At 43.3% G+C, this 18503-nt stretch overlaps 1 protein-coding gene across 4 annotated transcripts; it reads right to left on the bottom strand.

The window, feature by feature from the left end:
• Positions 1 to 5117: 5117 nt before the first annotated feature.
• On the bottom strand, positions 5118 to 18503 carry CLSPN (claspin). 4 transcript variants are annotated; one of them, XM_079325846.1, is made up of 25 exons: positions 18393 to 18503; positions 17520 to 17649; positions 16562 to 17028; positions 16087 to 16254; positions 15471 to 15560; positions 15187 to 15259; positions 14822 to 14930; positions 13749 to 14302; positions 13115 to 13306; positions 12514 to 12704; positions 11974 to 12176; positions 11743 to 11807; positions 11169 to 11374; positions 10432 to 10592; positions 10112 to 10338; positions 9807 to 9921; positions 9060 to 9141; positions 8668 to 8759; positions 7969 to 8133; positions 7753 to 7874; positions 7420 to 7547; positions 7025 to 7133; positions 6857 to 6939; positions 6507 to 6668; positions 5118 to 6367 (listed from the first exon to the last, which is right to left on the bottom strand). In XM_079325846.1, exons 1-25 carry the CDS (start codon positions 18429 to 18431, stop codon positions 6254 to 6256), a joined length of 4047 nt encoding a protein of 1348 aa, XP_079181972.1. In that variant the 5' UTR covers positions 18432 to 18503; the 3' UTR covers positions 5118 to 6253. The 4 variants fall into 4 exon arrangements, with proteins under 4 accessions (XP_079181972.1, XP_079181973.1, XP_079181974.1 ...); XM_079325847.1 differs by having other exon boundaries at positions 16087 to 16251; positions 18393 to 18498; XM_079325848.1 differs by having other exon boundaries at positions 6123 to 6367; positions 9807 to 9918; positions 18393 to 18498.

Raw genomic sequence — 18503 nt, 5'->3', positions numbered from 1 at the left:
CAGGGCAAAAGTCCTGGGTGCAAGCACCCCTGAAGAGCCACTTGGCATCTATGGTAGGAAAGTGGCATCTGAGGGACTCTGGTGAGTCCTGTCCCCACCTTGTCGGGCCAGAAATGGGATCACACCCAAACCCCTCAGGGCTGATGAGGCACAGCCCGAGTCTGGCCACAGCCCTATTTTTAGGCCTGTGCAGATGGAAGGATGAAAGCAGAGGGGGAGGCAGGGCAGGAATGGGAATGAAAGACAAACAAACGCCAAGCAGATGTTGGGAGTGAGGCTCTTCCCCTCGCAGGATGTGCGTGTGGCTCCCAGCAATTGAAGCTCACCAGCCCCAACCCCAGAGCTGGGGGACCCTGGGGGACCCTGGGGGAGCAGGACAGAGAGAGCAGTGTCCCCTCCTGGCTGTCCCACACTGCTGGGGGTCACGCTGGCCAGTGGGACATCATCAGCCCCACACCCTCAATAGTGACACTGGCAAAATCTGTGTGAGGATTTTGCTGTAAGTTGCTGCACTTTGAACTAAAAACACCCCGTGGTCACTGTGGCACAGCTCTTGGGATGGAGCTTTAGGGAGTGGATCCAATGCCAGCCCACCAGCACCAGCCTCACCAGACTGGGGTCATCACCAGCACCACGATGGGATTTGGTTTGGCATCTCCAGTGTCCATTCAAGCTGGAAACTCCAGCAGTGTTGGACAAACCCAGCCCTCAAGACTTGAGTTGGGTACCAAACCCAGCTCCTCCAGCCCTGCCTTTGTCCCTGCAGATGTTCAGGGGTCTTTGCCAACCACACTGATGCCATCTAATCTTCCCTTCCTTCCTTTTCTTTTCCCTTTGCAGCACAGGGGATGGATGAAGCTTTGTGGGTCAGGCTGGGGGCTGGCTGCAGTCACACCTCAGGAGATGTTTTCATACTTTGGAGCTCATGTCATCCCAGCTCTGAAGATCACACACCCTCAGCAAATCTGTAGGTGGAGCAAAGGACACCAAAAGCAGCCTAGTGCTGCCTGTGATCTCATCCTGGATGCCTCACTTGGAGATTTGCACTGTGAGCATTGCCCTCACATCCTGCAAAATGGGGACCACATGGAGGGTTTAATTGCCTGTTGATTTAATTATCTTCTTACAGCAGGGGCTGGGTGGGTTGGTGTTGCCTTTGGTTGGACTCTGTGCTGGCCCTGGCAGAGCTGGGATGATGGGATGGGAGATGTCTTAGATGCCAAAACCTCTCTGTGGGTCCTTGTTTTTGGGAGGTTGGTAAGAGAGACTCCTTGAGACACCTTGAGGAACCCCAGTGCTGCCAGCCAGGGGGCTCAGGGTGTCTCACTGACCCCCAGAAATGTCCCAGCACAGTGCCAGCCTGAGCTGGGACTGGGGAAAAGCCAGCCCAAGTGGCAGCTCCTGAATTTCACATTCACAGGCACAATTGGGCCCCTCTACCCATCCAGGCTCACTGAGGAGCAGGAGGAAGGAAGTAAACGCCATTTTTTCTGTAAGCTGGTGGTTATTTGGGAAAGGATGAAAGTTTCCTTCAGGCTTCATGTAAAGTAAGAATGTGGAAATGCCACCTCTGGAGCCTGAGCTGCCAGAAAGGTGGCATTAGAGTTTTGGTGGTTAATTATTCTCCCTGCATAGAAATGAGAGTCTGTGAAGTGGCAGCTGGAAATTGGGCAGTGCAGGAAGGTGCTGCAGGGCTGGTCTGTGTCCCCCTCCAGCTGGGACCTGGGGGCTGAACCTGGCACAGCAGCCACATGCCAGGATGGAGTGGGACCTCAGGGCTCTGTGCAGCATCCCCACGGCAAAGGTGAGGGCTGGAATAGCATAGGTGGCTTTTAGGGTGTGAGGACACACATGAACCTGCCCCTTGGATCCTGATGCCCCATGGCCACGTGCACAAACATCATCAAATATTGAAAATCAATGGGCCACTGCAAGGGAAGCAGCACAGAGCGTGTTGCATGAAAACAGCCCTGAGGAGCAGAGAAAAATATTAGCTAAAAATAAAATTAATCTCTTGCAAAGCTGTAAGATTTGCTGATCCCCCTCCCCCCCACACCCTGCAATCTTTTATGTCGTTTTCTTTAATTACAGCTAGTTTAGATCTCTGCTGCCTGGAGAAGCAGAGCTGGAGTCAGCCCTAAATTTGGCTTCTGGATGATACAAGAGAAAATAACAACCCCCAAGGACTGAACATCTGTCTGCACAGAGCACGCGCAGCTGGGATTAATATTAATGACTAATAGTTAATAGAGAATGAAACTTTTGCTTTACAGGTCACCCACCAAACCCTGCAGGTCTCACAGAGATGTTTTCTGTGCCATGAGCTTGTCTGGACTCTGCAGAGTCAGGAGCATCCCAGGATGGCACAGGGAAGGTTAGTGATGGGGTTTGCTCCAGGCTCAGCTCAGCAGCAATCAGTAACAGAGGGCTCTTGCTTTTATTATATTTCTTTTTCATTTCTGCATTTCTTGCATTATCAATTCCCTTTCAGCCATCCTTGCTGCTCTCCACCTCCTGTTTTTTCCCTTTACCAACAAGAAAACCCAAAGGAGACAAAACCAGGCACCAAAACTGTCACCTGCTCTGTTCCCAAACTCAGCTAAAACATGTATTTGGGCCCAAAAACCCACCCCATGCATCCCTGGGGAAGGGATGCACCAGTCAATGAGCAGAGTGAAAGCCAGGGAAGGTAAATAATTGTGACAGGGCTGCTCTGGAAGACACCCCCGTGGGTGCCTGGGGGTCTTTTTGTCCTTTAACCCTCATAATGGGTCTGGGACAACTGATTAGAGGCCCAGGACAGATGAGGTGCAGAGCTCACAGGGTGGGTGCTCACCAAACCTGCTCCATGCTGCCTTTCACGTGTCCACTCCAACATAATTTTTCACATGTTGGAAATACAGATGATTTTAGCCTGGATCCATCTGGTTTCCCAAATAACCTGTCTATTTGATAAATAACATAAATTAAATTAGACAAGACAAACAAATAGTTTTTTTTCTCTCCCCTTTTCAGTCTCTTGGCAAAAAAAAAGGGGAAAGAAAACATAATTCAGTGAGTGCCTTGAGCCCCGAGGAGCCGCACGGCGGCGGGAGCTGGGATTATAAACGTGTCTGCAATGTCAACCTGCTCCGTGCACCTAGGGCTGCTCCTCCCTCTGCTTTTAAGGCCTTTTTTAAAAATTTCTCCATTATCATTTGTGTTCCCAAAAGCTCATTCTCTCTGCAAACTCAGCAGATAACGTTGTGTATTGGCAGCGCTGCTCTTATCAAGGTTCCCGTGGTGCAGTCAAGGATCAGGAGCTCAGAGCCCAGGGGGTTTGTTGCTCCTGTGTCCTGTGGGAAAGGGAAACTGAGGCACAGAGAGGTGTTTTATTAGCTACCCAACTCAAGATTAAAATCTCAGGCTGCAGCCACTTTTGCACAAAAGTCAAACATCACCTATCATAACTCTCAGCTGTAACTCTTCTGAGTTATTCCAAGGCAGAAAAAAGGAAGGAAATGGAATCAGCTATTCCTTCAGCCCAGAACAGTCCTGCAAACACCATTTCACAGAATCTCTGAGGTTGGAAAAGACCTCCAGGATCACCAGGTCCAACCTTTGAGCAGCCTCTGCTCAGGATGAGCTGCAGCAGTGCCTGGGTGCAGGACCCTGAGCCATTCCCTCCTTCCCAGCCCATTCTTGGCACCTCCAGCACCATCAGGATTTTTCTCCCCCTTAGCACAGCAGCCTCATGTCCCTGCCAGGAGGGGGGAGCTGAATCAATACCTGAAAATGAGAAGGCAAAGCTGAGTTGATGTGTCAGACAGGAGCAGGAGGCAGCTCTGGGAAAGCTGGAGCCTGGGGATGGATGGGAGCAGGGCAGGGCAGGGGGCACAGGTGAGGGTCAGGTCCAAACCCCAAATCTGAAAATGGTCTGGCACAATGAGAGCAGCATCTCAGCACATGGCTCAACTCTCCCATTGATATTCCAGCTCTCACAGAACCTGTCCCTGGCCTCCTCCCTGGCATGGAATATGTTCCCAGGCAAGGAATTTTTAGGGTGCAGTGCAGTTTCCAGCAGGAACTCACAGACCTTGAACTATTGCAAAGTTGTAGTGATGGAAATGCAGCCAGAAACATTCCCATTCCATGTATTTCAATTTATAAGCTTTTCAGGCTCAATGGTACTTTTTTACCCTTGGCTCTGGAGCAAGGAAAATGTATTTTAAAGGGAAAATTCTACAGGGAAAGCAAAATAAAAGCCATAATTATGGCTAGTAGCATGTGCTGAGGAGAAGCCAGGAAACCACCAGGACTCAGCCAACCCTCTAAAGGTGCTCTTCAAGCTACCACTTTCTAATGCAAAAATGTAGCAATTATAGGTCTCTATAAATTTAATCCCTTGCAATGCAAGAGCATGGAAAACTGCAAGAATTTCCCCTGGAGTCAAGACACAGTTTAAGCTTTAATGATTTTGCCTTGCCCCTGTGCCAGAGCAAGCACATTCTCTTGCTGCACTCTAGTGGCAGTGGGAACAAAATTCAGAAAAAATGCCCCAAGTTTGGAGCTTCAATGTTTTACCCAACAACTTTCTGCTGAATCAGTACAACTTTCATATCAGTGAAACACTGATAAAGAATTAAGTGGATGTTTAGAAATCTTTTAGTTATGTGGTCCTTAAAGAAAAGTCTGATAATGAAAGAGGAAAGGTCATTACTCTTTCCTAAACCTCCCATCCCAAATCCAGGTACACTAACCATTAAATTTGCTGCAGTGAACTGAAATAAACACTTCTAAAGACAAGTATAAAGAAAGTTCTGTCTAGGAACTAAAAAATCCAAAACTACTGAAGCAGGAAAAAAACATATTCTCCAGGCCAAGAATTTTATGCAAACCAAGTAGAAGGCTTGAGGAGTTGAAAATCCACACTCCAATAAACACAAGGGACTGTTTTTGTTGTATTCCAATATTATTGCAGCTGTTCCTAGTGAAGGGCTGAGTTGTGGCAACAAGAAAGAAAAAAAAGGCAGAATGAAAAAATAGACATAGCCAGAAATAAAAGAACATTGGGGGAAAAAACACCAAGACATGTCTACAACTGAGAGAAATCCTATAAATGAATTCTAACTGCCTGCAAAAATTAAAAACATGTTTTATTGTGAAGTTGCACTTCGATTAGTACCATAATTCTTTATAACATACTGTACAATAAAATATTTTACACACAAGCACACGGGGAGTGTGCTCAGGATGTTACAAAATTTACAGCTCAGACACTTCTCAGGTTTGTGACACCCAGTTCCAGAGATGTTCAGTCTTAGTGCAGGTACCATTATCTGCTCTCCAACACTTCAACCTGTGAGCAGAAATGTCAGGAATGCTGGAAACTCTGGCTCAAGTTTCTTATAAATTCCCTTATTCTAGAGCAGCCCTTTCCTTACTGGCTGCTCAGCAATGGATGGTTTCTCTTGGATGAGTGCAGCTTCCATGAAAACAACAGAATGGATGGTAAAAGATAACCTGAAGTCAGGCAAACCAGAGCAATCCCAGCAATTTCCCCCACCAATGCAAATAAACCCCCCCCAAACATTTTCCTCTCCCACACATTACTCACATTCTTCCCTCTCCCCATACACATTCATCTGCAAATTTAAGGATATCAACAGTAATAAAAACTTGGAAAGAAACCCTTCTCATATTGCCTCAGAAGAGGCTGGGACCTTTTCCATATAGCAAATATTTAAGGATAAATTAAGAGCTTCTTAAAAGGCAAAGCTTAATAAATGTTTACCATTAAAGAAAATGAGACACTGGAGGGAGCCACAGCTAAAACTTTGTGCTGCAAGTGTAAACAAGTGTCCTGCCATGGCCAACACTGCTTCATTTTCTCCCAGAGCTGCAGAAATCCCTCCTTTATTGTGCTTTCAGCTACCTGAGGTATTTCCTTGTCCCACCAATGGCATTTCCAGGTGGAACTGATACCTCTGCAGCTCCTTTGAGGACAGCCCACAGCAGTGGAAGTTTCTTTAATGCTTGGGAAAGACCAAGTCAGCATTTCATTCCAAACCAGAAATGGATTTTGTGCTCCCATTTGTCACAGAAGACTTAAAAAAAAAAAAAAAAAAGCACAAAACCACTGCCTGGAAATTACTGGAATTTGTCAATGAGGTGGCAGCCATTTGTTTCCCTGCCTGGTGACTTCTGGCAGATTGGCAAAATAAACTGCAGCTGGCAAAGAGGAGATAGAACCTTTGACTCCAAATAGGAATTTTCAGCTCTCCAAGTACTGGAAAATGCTTCTGCTTTGACTGGTTTCCTCTGAGTTTTCTACCCTGGGCCTCTTTGCTGCTGATGTTATCACTGCAGAAGGGCCTCTCTTCTTCACCTAAGGGCAGTCAAATAGATTAAAATACACAACATGTCCAAAAAAAAGGGAAAAAAGTTTAAATTCTGAATTCAGATTTCAGTGCCTCTCTATTTAAAAAATCTCCACAACTGGCAGCAGCTGCTACCCAAATCTTTACCTGAGGCTTTGATTTCTCCTTTGCCTCTTCACTCTTCTCTGGTGAAAGTGTATGAAAGACAAAATTCCTGGAATTTCGAGGGGCATTTGGATTAAGATCTGACATTGCTGCCAGCTTCTGAAGGACAGCTTTAGGTCTGTTCAAGAGTGACCCATTTTTAATCTGAAAAGCAAAGAAAAGCTGCATTAAACACTCTGAGGAAATAAGGCAAGTTGCTTAGTAAGTTAGTCTTCACAGAAAATCTACTCTTTATTCACATGTGACAACAACACAAACCAGGAGTGCCCAGAATTCAGGGCCAGCTGACTTGGCTGTGGTGGGAAATGCCATTTTTGAGGATTGGTACCCACCTGGATGTCACCAGCAGGTCTGAAGGCTTCAAATGGGTTCCTGGGTAACAGAGTTGTGTCTTGTACCACCACTGCTGGGGTGGCTGGCAAAGACATGAGGGAAAGATTAGTTTTTTGAACTCTTTTTTTCTCTTCTCTTCTCATCACTTCAATAAAAATCATGCTCACCTTTCTTCTGCAGGGACTTGGCAGTCACTTTTTTGGCCAGTTTCATGAATTCGCTGTTTCCAGCAATTTCTTCCTCCTCCTCTTCCTCCTGCTCTTTATTTTTTTCCTTCTGTAGCAGAGAGAAGACAATTGAAAAAATTCATATTACCAATGGACATTCCATTCAGTATTTTAAGTAATTATTTTCTTTATGCAAATTAATTTTTATTTACTTTTTACTGTAAGAGGTTATTGCAATTTCTTAGATACTTCATCATCCTTGTTTGATTAATGAACAGCATCACATTCAGCTGGGAAATCTGACCTTATACTGAAGTTTAGCTTGAGGAATAAACAATTTCACACTCAGCAATGATACAGAGACTGAGGAAGCCTCTCTAGCAGCTCACCAGTACCTGCTCACGAAGCCACTGCTCTCGCTCAAACCGCTCCTTCCTCCACTTCACCTCTGTCTCATCAAACTCTTCATTCTCCTCCTCATTATCTGAATCTCTCTGAAACAAGTCCATCTGTGAAGCAAAATCTAGGCAACAAAACAAGACAGTCAGCTATCAATTTTGAAAATGGAGGCAAGCAAAAAAACAAGATAAAAAAAAAAAACCGAACCAAGCAAAAACCCAAAATCATGCCGTGGTAATTAATTCCTGAAATACACCACTAATTGCTACTTCCCACAAGCTCTGTTTTTAATCTTTCTCCCCCTCTCTTAACTGTGGATCATAGGTCACCTATGTTTTTCCATCTGAACTTCCTGGTCCTGCCTGGCCCGTCGCTGTGCAGGTCCCCATCCAGCAGGTACCGCTCCTGGTACAGGCGCAGCTGGCGCTTGTCATCGTCCAGCATCGCCTTCCTGCCAGCACAGGACACAGAACAGCTTAGCCCAGCTCCTGTCCCAGAGCCAGGGCACACAACACACCCCAAGATCTACTGATAATGGCACTGACATGTGGAATTTCTGTATTTGGTTTCCCAGTTCTGCTTCGTTTGGCAGCTCCTCGTCGATAATCTCTTCCTCGTATTGGTTCAGGTCTTCACCGTCGTACTCGTCCTCGCTTCCCACGTCACTCCCTGACAGCTCTGCCTCCTCTTCCATGAAATCTTGCAGTTTTCTATGAAAAAAAATAGTTGAAAGAGTTCAGTTTGGGAGCATAACAGCCGTCACAACAATCTTCTGAAAGCAAGGTTTGTCTTTTGATATAAAATGACCACACGGATTGGAATTTCTCATGTAATTTTTGCAAAACCGAGCCTTGAGTTCTTGCTCATTTACACACATAGCCTGACATCATGTACCACCCCAAATCACTGTCATCCACCAGATTCCAAAGATGATGGCAATAACTGCCAGCTCTGTGTTTTACAGGCTAGAACAAATAAGATCTTAATACATGAGGAATGACAACAATATGCTTGCATCCCTTTTTTTGGTAAAAAAAAAAATTGCACTGCTTTTATCATGGCATTTTGATTTCCATCTATAATCCACAAGCAACACAGTTAAATTAATGCAACATGATAGCTCCAAAGCAAAAAAAAACCCAGACCATATAAACATCTGCTGGAGAAGGAATAATTCCAAACTAAATTTCTAGTGCTATTAATTTCTAGTCTCTCTGGTAATTAAGATTTTTAAAAATAATTACAGTTTTTTCTTCAAGCCTGGTCTATGTCTCAGCAGTTCTTCTTCATCACTAATTTCTGCTTCTTCATCAGCACTATCTTCACCCTTTTCATCCTGTCAAAGAGAAAGTTTTCAGAAATCAGGAATTTCTGAGAGTGGATTGCTTTGCAACAGATTTGGCTGTTCTTCAATTAACAAGACACTCAAACACCAGGCATATTTCAGAGGATTTGCATTTTTCACTGCATCATTATATTAAAGAGCCTTTTAAATGATGCAAAGTTTGCTCTGAAAAACGTTTCAGTAACTTGTGGAAGTTGTGGTACTTTGCATTGATGGATATATTAAAAACTTAGGGAGATAAATGGAATTATCCATTTTATCCAGCAGCTGCCTGGCTCCATCAGTTCACACCTCTTCACTTGCAAAGGCCTCATCATCTGTCAAAAGCTGAAAACCACCAAGTTCTTCTTGTTCCTCTTCTTCTTCCTCTTCCCTAGGGAAAACAGAAATGGGAGAAAGGCATTTTCATCCTGCCTCCAGTAAATCGAGGCAAAATTTCAATGTCCACATCAGCTGCTCTCAGGCAATTCTCTGTGAGTGCTCAGAGCTACAATCTGCCAGCAGCATTTAGCTATAAATGCCCCAAATCCCCATTAGAGTTGATGTTTTAAGACTTCATGTCTTGCAGAAATCATGGGACAAACACTAATTTTCAAATTTTTTCCCCCCTCTCAATTCCTCTTGGATCCCCTTAATATTCTCACTTATTAAGCCTCACTATCCTTTTGTCAGGCAGCCACACACTTTCCAATTTAGTCAATAAAAACTCCAAGTATCCAACTTTACATTTGGTTACAGCAGTTTGGCCACAGCCCAGAACAGACTCCAAAATTCCCACTTTTAATCATTTTTTTCTGAGTTTAATGGAAGCTCTTAACTGTTTCTTTCACTATCAGTGAAAGACAAAGTATTTCCCTTCACAGTAGCTGTGGGAAACAGTTTATGCTGCCAATTAGAGAGTAATTGCTGAGCAATTTGCAATATTCTTCACCTCCAAAACAAAGCACACTTTCACTGTCAGCAAATAAACACTTCTAAGAGTGAAACAAGACAGTTGCCAGAATTAACTTCTGTAAATTTTGGGAAAGCAATGCTAACCTGTCTGTGGGAAAGGAGCCTGAACAGAGCTCCAGAGCCTCTGCCATTGGATCTTCTATGTCACTGTCTTTTTCTGCCTTGGAAAACACTGAAGAAGCCCAAGTTGGAGAACCTGCTACAGAAAGCAATAAGATGGCAACTCATTTCAGCTCTTAAAAGTGTCAGACCCTAGAAATAAAACTGCATATGCTCCCAACAAAGACAAAATTCCACATGCAGCTTCAGTGCCCAGATCTGAAGTTACCTCAGCTAAAAATTTCTAAGTCAAGCAACCAGCAAAGCTGAAAAGAGAATTCAGAACATACTCTGAGACACAAATTTTCCTGAACACAGATTGATCAGTTCCTCCATGTTCTGCTTTTTGGTGCTGCTGGTGTTTGGCACATGCTCAGCTTGGCTGCTGAACTGTCCAGAACACAGGTCCAGTAACTCATCCATGTTGGCATCCATGGCATTCTCATCCATGCTAGCCAGTGGCAGCTGATGCTTTGAGGACTGGTATTTATTCCTGTCTTGTCCAACATTTAAGAACCTGAAAGAAAGGCTGTAATTAGAAAAATCATGGTCTGCACATCCAATTTCTGTTAACAGGCACAAAACACCATCCTTTATACCCATCACTCACCCATCTGCATCCAGCAGCTGGCTTTGAGTGTCATCTTCCAGGGAAAACTGAAACCTTGACTCCCCAGCCCCTGGAAATAAACTTTTGGGCTCAGGAAAAGCATTATACAGGTCCTGGGAATCTTCTATGGGAAGAGAAGGCTCAGAGGTCTTTCCTGAGCTCTAGACAAGGGAATACAAAAAGATATAAAAATTGTTTAGCAAGCCTAAATATAAATGTGAAAGGCACTAGAACAGATTTCACAGAGAAGCTGTGGTTTCCCCATCCCTGAAAATGTTCCTGGCCAGCTTGGGTGGGGTTTGGAGCACCCTGGGACAGTGAAAGTGTCCCTGCCCATGGCAGGGGATGGGATGAGATGAGCTTTGAGGTTCCTTCCAACCCAAACCAAGTCAAATTATGTCCCACACACAACAGGAGCTCACTGACATCAGATGCTGTGTAGCTCATGGAAGCATTCTTAAAAAACATATTTATATACACATATTTTAGATATAAAAACCAGATTACAACATATTTTCTTTGATGTTTATATTATATTATAAATTTTATGTCACTTTTACCCATTCCAATGTGGACATGAGCCCAAGGGGCAGTTTGCACTTCTGAAATCTTACTGCTACAAAGCATTTTGTCTGGTTTGAAAAATCTGATTTGACAGACCTGACCATCAGGATAAAATACATTTATTTATTTCCCACTGTGTTAGTATAAGACACAACCAGGACTGAGAGTCTCACCTTGGAAGCAGAGCTGATAAAACTTGTTTTGAAGAATCCTGGGGAGGGTGACCTGAACCCCCCTGCTGCAGGTAAGAAGCTCCCTCCCCTTGAGGCCTGTTTGTTACAGGGTTGGTAGGATGGGATCATGGAGCCAATGAACTCAAAGCTGCTGTTGTGGCTGTTCTCCTTCCCCAGAGTTGGTAGAGAAAATGAATCATCATCCTCTGGTAATAATAATAAAAAATAAAATTAAAAAAAAAAGTGCTTAACTTTTTTAGTGTGTTTAATCCAGTAAAACCTCAATATAATATTTTGCAACACTGACACCTTGCTAAAAATTCATTTTGTGGTCATGATGGATTCCCTTCTCACAGGATGCATATTACACTTTTTTACTTACCTTATTGATTTCTGACATTTCATATTTCTTCCAGCATTGTTTTTCCCTCTAGTTTTTTCAATCTAAACTTCTAAAATCATACTGTATAACCATATACAGGTGATGAAATAGCAGAACTACTGAATACCAACCTTAAATATGTGCTACATTAAAAAAATAAAGCAATTATTTAGGGCAATAATTCTACTTTACCTAACTTGCTAGGTCCTTTGTCTACAGTTTCTTCCATTTCCAGTTTTTCATCAGGAAGAGAATATCTGCAATTCATAAAAGGTATTTGTTAATAAGTTTAGGATTAATTGCAAAACAACCAAGGTAACAAAAAATACTAATAAAAAAAAGCACTTTAAATAAAAAAAATCTATACATGCTAATCAAATTTTAAATTTCACAGTCACTATTTTTAAGGCTTGCATTATTTACCCCATTTTTGAGGAGCTGTCCTTAAAAAGCATCAATGTAGACTCTGTTGAAGGATGCTTCAGAACAGAATCACCATGATCAGATTTCTCCAGCTTTTCTCCATCAATTGATTCTTTGTCAGTTTCTTTATCCCCATCTTCAGTGTGTTTCTCTTCTGTATCCTCATTATCTTCCTCTGCTTCATCAAGCAGAAATTCTGAATTCTAAAAAACATCCCCAAACACAGCAGAGATTTAATGATTATTTTCATGGCAAACCCTGTCCAAGGGTTTGGACCTGCCAGCAATGAACCAAAGATTTATAAAAAAAGGAAGGGGCATCAAAATATTTTAAACATTTCCACATTAGACAAATAAGGAAAATACTCATGAATTCAATGTTAGACAAACCCTGAATATGCCAACTATACCAATTTTTTAGCTCTTAGGAAGAATTCTTAGCAATTTCCACAATTAGAAATGGATAAAAATCCCACTCCGCTGGGGAGAGGGAGCAGAATGGAGAAGCTGATGAAGTTATGGAAAAATGTTGCACACAGACCTCATGATCACCTTCTTCTTCTTCTTCCTCCTCCTCCTCAGACTCATCTGTCATCTCCTCCTCCTCCTCCTCCTCCTCCAGCATCTCCTCATTGTCCAGTTGGAACAGCGCTTGTCGCTTCTGCCGCTCCTCGGACCTGCGGAGCTTCATGGCCTCCTGCAGCTTGGCCTTCAGGGCCTGCAGCTTCTCACCTGCACACCAAAACATCCAGGCAATGGTTTGCCTTGGAAAACAACTTAAAGTTTACCCAGTTCCATCACTGCCATGGGTAGGGACACCCTCCACTAGGCCAGGTTGCTCCAAGCTCTGTCCAACTTGGGTTCAGACGCTTCCAGGGATGGAGCAACCACAGCATAAAAAAACTAAGGAACTATTAAGATCTGACTGAGGCAGTCCTACACAAGCTTATTTAAGTGATCCACCAATATTTTTTTTATTAAAACAGTGCTATCCTTTAGGGGGAACATACACAGTAATCTTACAGATGAAAATCCCTTCGCATACATTGTAGGGCAGCATTGGGAAACAGAGCATGAGAGAGGAAAATAAAGACAAAAATGTTTTGCAACTCAATCCTTGTCTCTTCTTCTCTCCCACCAACCTGGCTTTGTGTGGACTGTTTCCTCCAGGCTCTCTGCAGCCAAAACTGCTGGCACCACATCTGCTCTCAGCTCCTCTTTCCCATCAGATGTTGTTTCCTTACGGACAATGTTCATGTTTATGGCCCGTTCCACTTTGGATTTTGGTGTCTGGAAAGTGTGCTTCAAGAAACGTGCTTTCAGGGCTTCTAGTTCTTTAAATACATATGAATTAAATCAATGTTACAGCTTCTAAAATTGATTGTTAACAGTTCTAGTAAGAGTAGGTCTTGAGCTTTTTTTTGCTCCCAAAGTTTAGTTCAAAGCTAAGTTTAAAAAAGGATCGTTTAAAAGCTAAATCTTGAATATTAAAATATTCTATTCAACTAATAATAAGCCACCACAGAATATTTTTGCTGTAGCTTGATATTAGCTAATATTAAATTCTCTTACCATTGACTACCATTTGTTCACAAGATCTCAACTCACTTCCAGTCCAGCCTCCCAGCCACCAGACAATTCTAAATTTCTGTTAACATGTCTCAAAGAATCCACACTAGTAAGCAAATGTATCTGACTGTTCCATCACCTAAATATTCCTGAATTTTCCAGCCAAGTCCAGATCAACACTGCTTAGGACTACAAAACAAATTATACCTTTATTGGAATCAGCTTCATCAAGGATTATGAAGGATTCCTTGTCAGAGCAGATCCTTGGCTGGATGGACAGGTCTATTCCCAGTTCACGAAGTTTATCCAGCTTGGATTTCCTCACTTTTTCAGGCTGTTCCACCAGTCCAGGCCCCACTTGTTGACTGTTTGTTTCACCTTGTACCTCTGGTGCTGTTTCCCCTCTTTCCATGAGGGCATCTCCAGTTGCTGGAGGAATTTCACTCTCCTTTTGCTCATCACAATCTGTGTTCAGGCAGATGGAGAGCTGCTGCTCCTCTGTGTTACCATCAGTTACAGTCCCTGTAACTGCATGAGAATCCTCCCTGTCCTGCCTGGGCTGCTCAGCACAGTCCTCTGGCAAGTTCTTCCCTTCAGCAGCAAGAGGCTCAGTCACAGTAGAATCAACATCTCTGCCCAGGTTCATTTCTGGTTCAGTAGCTGCTGATTGATCACCTTCCACTGGCCCATCTTTGCAACCCTTGCTCAAGTTCCCAGTGGCTGCAGATTCTTCATTTAGTGGCAGCTGGTATTTAGAGGACCTAACAAAGGCAGAAAGAAACTTGGTTAGTGTGAAAGGTGGATAAGGGTGAGGGCAAACTGAGGGGAAGAAATAATTTCCTAATTATTGTCATTAATATGTAGGAAAAGGTGAAGGACAGAAATCTGGAAAACTTCATCATAAGAACTTAAGGAAGTGCAAAAGCTTTGTATTGGTTACAGTATGAAATTCCTGAGAGATTTTGTGGCTTCTGTAACTTCACTATTGTACTACACATTACTCAGAGAAGAAAAAGTCCGAACAAAATATTGGGGTAAATCCCATTAAAGTAACTCTGCACCAGCAAGTTCCTTCGTATGAGTTACTCCTGGGCCTGATCACTTCAATGCTATAACTCTGTCAGGAGAGCAGCATTGCCTGATGTTAGCAATGACATTCTCCTAATTTGCTACTTTTATGGGTTTAAAGGAGCCCAAGAAAGTCTGGCTATCCTCAAAACAAAATCTAGAGATGCTTAAAACTTATGAAAAATTTGTATTAAGAAGGTTTAAGTCCTTACTTCAGCAGGGCCATGGCATTTCCTTGACATGCTGGTCGAGCCCTGCGCTTGTAGAAGTCATGAACACTTCTGGCCTCAGGCACATGATATGGGAGAGACACAGATGATTCTGCCAGAGAAAGATGGTGAGAGAAGATTTAAAACATCATTGGAGCTCTTTATTTGGTAACAAGTACCTTTCTTTTCATTAGTTACAAAAATACCTTTAAGAGGTCCTTCAATAAAAATGGCCTTGCACCCTTCAACCCTCAATAAGTCATGTTATGTCAAAGGAGGCTTTAACCTTCTGGGTAAGTTCTTTCAATTTCTCCTCTGAATTTCTGAACAATTTATACCCCTTTATATGTAAAGAATTTAAGTTTTACCTCTAATAAGTCGCTGGCTCTCACTATGTAGTTGTTTAATGGCTTCTTTACTTAACCTTGCTGCTTTCCGCTCCTTAAGGAGAGAAAAGAAAGGTTTCTGCAGTCAGGAAACAAAACATGGGGCTCTTTCTCTACTTCTTAAATAGCTTATTTTCCCCTTTCAAATAGAAAGGAGTCAGAATAAAGCATCCAGTTTAAAAAAAAAAAACAAAATTACACTGTGCAGACAAAACCATTTTAGTCACGACAAACAATACAGAGCTTGGAAAAGATGAAGACTTCACCTTCCTTTTTGGTTCCTTTAGCACAGGCTCCTCATCCTCCTCATCAAATACATGTTTGTAGCCTTCATCATCAGGAAAAGGTTCTTTGTTCTATGGGGGATAAGAAGAAATTCAACAATTTCTATTATATACTGGCTCTATCAAGGGCAAACACACCACAAAAAAAAGCTCCTAGTCCAACATTATCTTTTTAACTTGCCAGGACAACATCCCTCCATCTTTAAAAACAAAAACCAGAAGGCACTCCTCACTTTTGCCACAGCAGTACAACTCCACCATGATCAAAGAGAGCTTTAGAACATGCTCAGGTACAAATTCCTACTAAATCCAGTAATCATGGAATGACTTAGGTTGCAAAAGACCTTAAAGATCATCCCATTCCAACCTCAGCCCTGGGCAAGGACACCTTCCACTATCCCAGGGGGCTCCAAGCCCTGTCCAACCTGATCTTGGACACTTCCAGGGATGGGGCAGCCACAGCTTCTCTGGACAACCTGTGCCAGGCCCTCTCCATCCTCACAGGGAACAATTTCCTCCCAATATCCAGTCTAAACTTATTCTCTATCAATTTGAAAGAGTATATTAACAATAATTTTGTATCACAGTCAACTGTTACCTTGTATTTTTTTATTTTGTTTTTCACTGCTGCTCTTATGGATTCCAGGGACTCTTCATCCTCAAGGGGTTGATCATTATCCTCTTCCAAGCCATTATCAAAGAGCTCTTTGTCATCCAGAAGACATCCACTGTCATTGAAAGGAAACCTCTCACCACCATCCACCTGCTTCCAGAAGAATAAATCAGTTGTGTGATTCCTTTCAGAAGGTGCCTTTGATTCTTTGACATTAATTTAAAATGGCATTAAATCAAGCATTAGGTTTTCTATTTCCTTAAAGTGCAAATTTAATGCTACTTAATGAAATTAATCTGCAGACTTTGCAGGTTAGACTTGTTCAATGGATCCCTGTGGATCCCAAACCTGCTGCAGGAATGTGGACACAACACTGAAGCTTTGGAACAGAATAACCTCAAGCAATAAGAAATTGAGTTTAGTTGAGAAATTATCTGAGGTTTTCTGCCAAAATACTCACCTCTGCCACAGGCTTCTTTTCTTTTCTCAGCTGTTTAATGGACTCCATTATTTTCTCCTTCCCTTTCCTTCTTCTGGATTTTGTTACACCTTCTTCTGCAGGCTCCTCCTCAAGGCTGTGTCTATGTTTGCTGTTCTTTTTCCCAGATTTTTGGGGTCTCTTCTCTTCCAGCTCACCCTGAGGCAAGGCAGATTTCCTGCCTGTTTCCAGGTTTTCAGTCTGCAGCCTGTCCCCAGTGTTACTGTCATCACTGTCCAGCAGAGCTGGGCGGACACGATGAGATTTCTTCTTCTTTTCAGCAGCAAAATTCTCCTTTTCCTCTTCATTTTCTTTGTCTCCATCCAAAGCATCTTCCTGCACAGGTGAGTCTTCCTGCACAGGTGACTCTCCATCCTCTTCACTCTCACTGTCCTGAAGAACCTTCTGGTTTTTTGCTTTTTTACGCACAAAAATTTCTTCTTCTGAATCTGGCAAAAGATATGAAAATAAAAAAAAGGAAAGTGACACAAGTTAATTAACAAACAACCAAATTTACACCCCTTAAATCTGACCTATGTCACCATCTACAGCAAATGAGCCTGAACTCAACTTTTCAAAATCCACTTCTCCCCAGAGAACAGCATTTAATTAACCCAAACTGATGTTAAAGGTTTTTAATCTTAAAAAAAAACCTGCAAAGCTGAAAATCCTTCACTGGTAGAGTTTTGCCTTGAAATAGCAATAAAAACCACACTACATAGTTTAAACAAAACAGGAAAGTGAATAATCAATTAAGACACATCCCACACAAAATATTTTTCTTTCTGTAGCTCAAAAAATACTTTTCAGAGAATTAAAGATGCCTGTCCACATTCTCAGCAACAATAAGAGTTCGGATCCCTACAACTCAAGCAATGACAACCTCTTAAAAGATATTTATGAAATAAAAAATGCAGTAATGAATGGCAATATTACAGACCTCCATCCTCCAAGGACGCTGTGCCTGTGCCAAGGGGACCAGGAGAGGTTGTTTCACAGCTGCCCTGGCCACTGTCAGAGTCGCTGTCCAGGGATTTCTGCAACTCTGGGTTCAAATCCTCCAGTGGAATCTACAAAGCAAAATATGATTTTTTTCTTAATGGAGTAAATATTGTTGATGTAGTCCTCACTGCTGGCATCCAAATTCATTCCAAAACCTTGGCTAAGCGCTCACGCACAATGAAATCCACATGCAGTCTCCTTATATTCTAATTATTAGCATTGGCATTTACATACTTAATAATATTTATTATTATTACTGCTATTTACCATATTTATCATACAAATGACTAATCACGTATAGAGTAGTATACATGCGAGCTTGCACAGCAAAAGCACGGAATTGACATTGACCGGAGTGACTGTATTCAGACTGAACGACTTTTACTCGATATTTAATTTTTTATTTATTTTTTATTCTAAGCCGTCACCAAAGGCCCAGCAGCTTTCCCGGCATGCACCGCGCCGGCGGAGACAGGCTGAGCGCGGCCTTCCCAGCGTGCCTCGCGGCCGCCAGGTCGGGCACGGAGCATGCTGGGAGCTGTAGTCCGCCAACAGAGGCGAGCCCGGTGAAGGCGCGGGACCGCCCGCGATTAAGGGCGGAGGGCAGGGGTGGCTGGTGGTTACTGGCACCGCCACCGGAAAAGGCACCGTAAAGGAAAGGTTACTGGAACAGCCACTTCCCTCACTCTCCTTCCCGGGCCTTCCACCTCGCCACAGCTCCAGGAGCCACAAGGCCACAGGCAGCCGCGAACTGCCTCGGTCGTCAGCAGCCGCCCGGGCATTCCGAACGGAGAGAAGCAGCAGGACTCACCTCAGCGGGGCCCTCCGTTGTTATCGGTACCGCCGCCATGGCCCGCCCGCGCTCCCGCCGCCCGGGGACCGCTTCGAGCCTTCGCGCGCTGCCCCGGCCCCGCCCCGTCCC

This window comes from Erithacus rubecula, assembly GCF_903797595.1.
Source record: "Erithacus rubecula genome assembly, chromosome: 23".
NCBI classification, from domain to species: domain Eukaryota; kingdom Metazoa; phylum Chordata; class Aves; order Passeriformes; family Muscicapidae; genus Erithacus; species Erithacus rubecula.
This window is presented reverse-complemented; position numbering and strand designations above follow the sequence as displayed.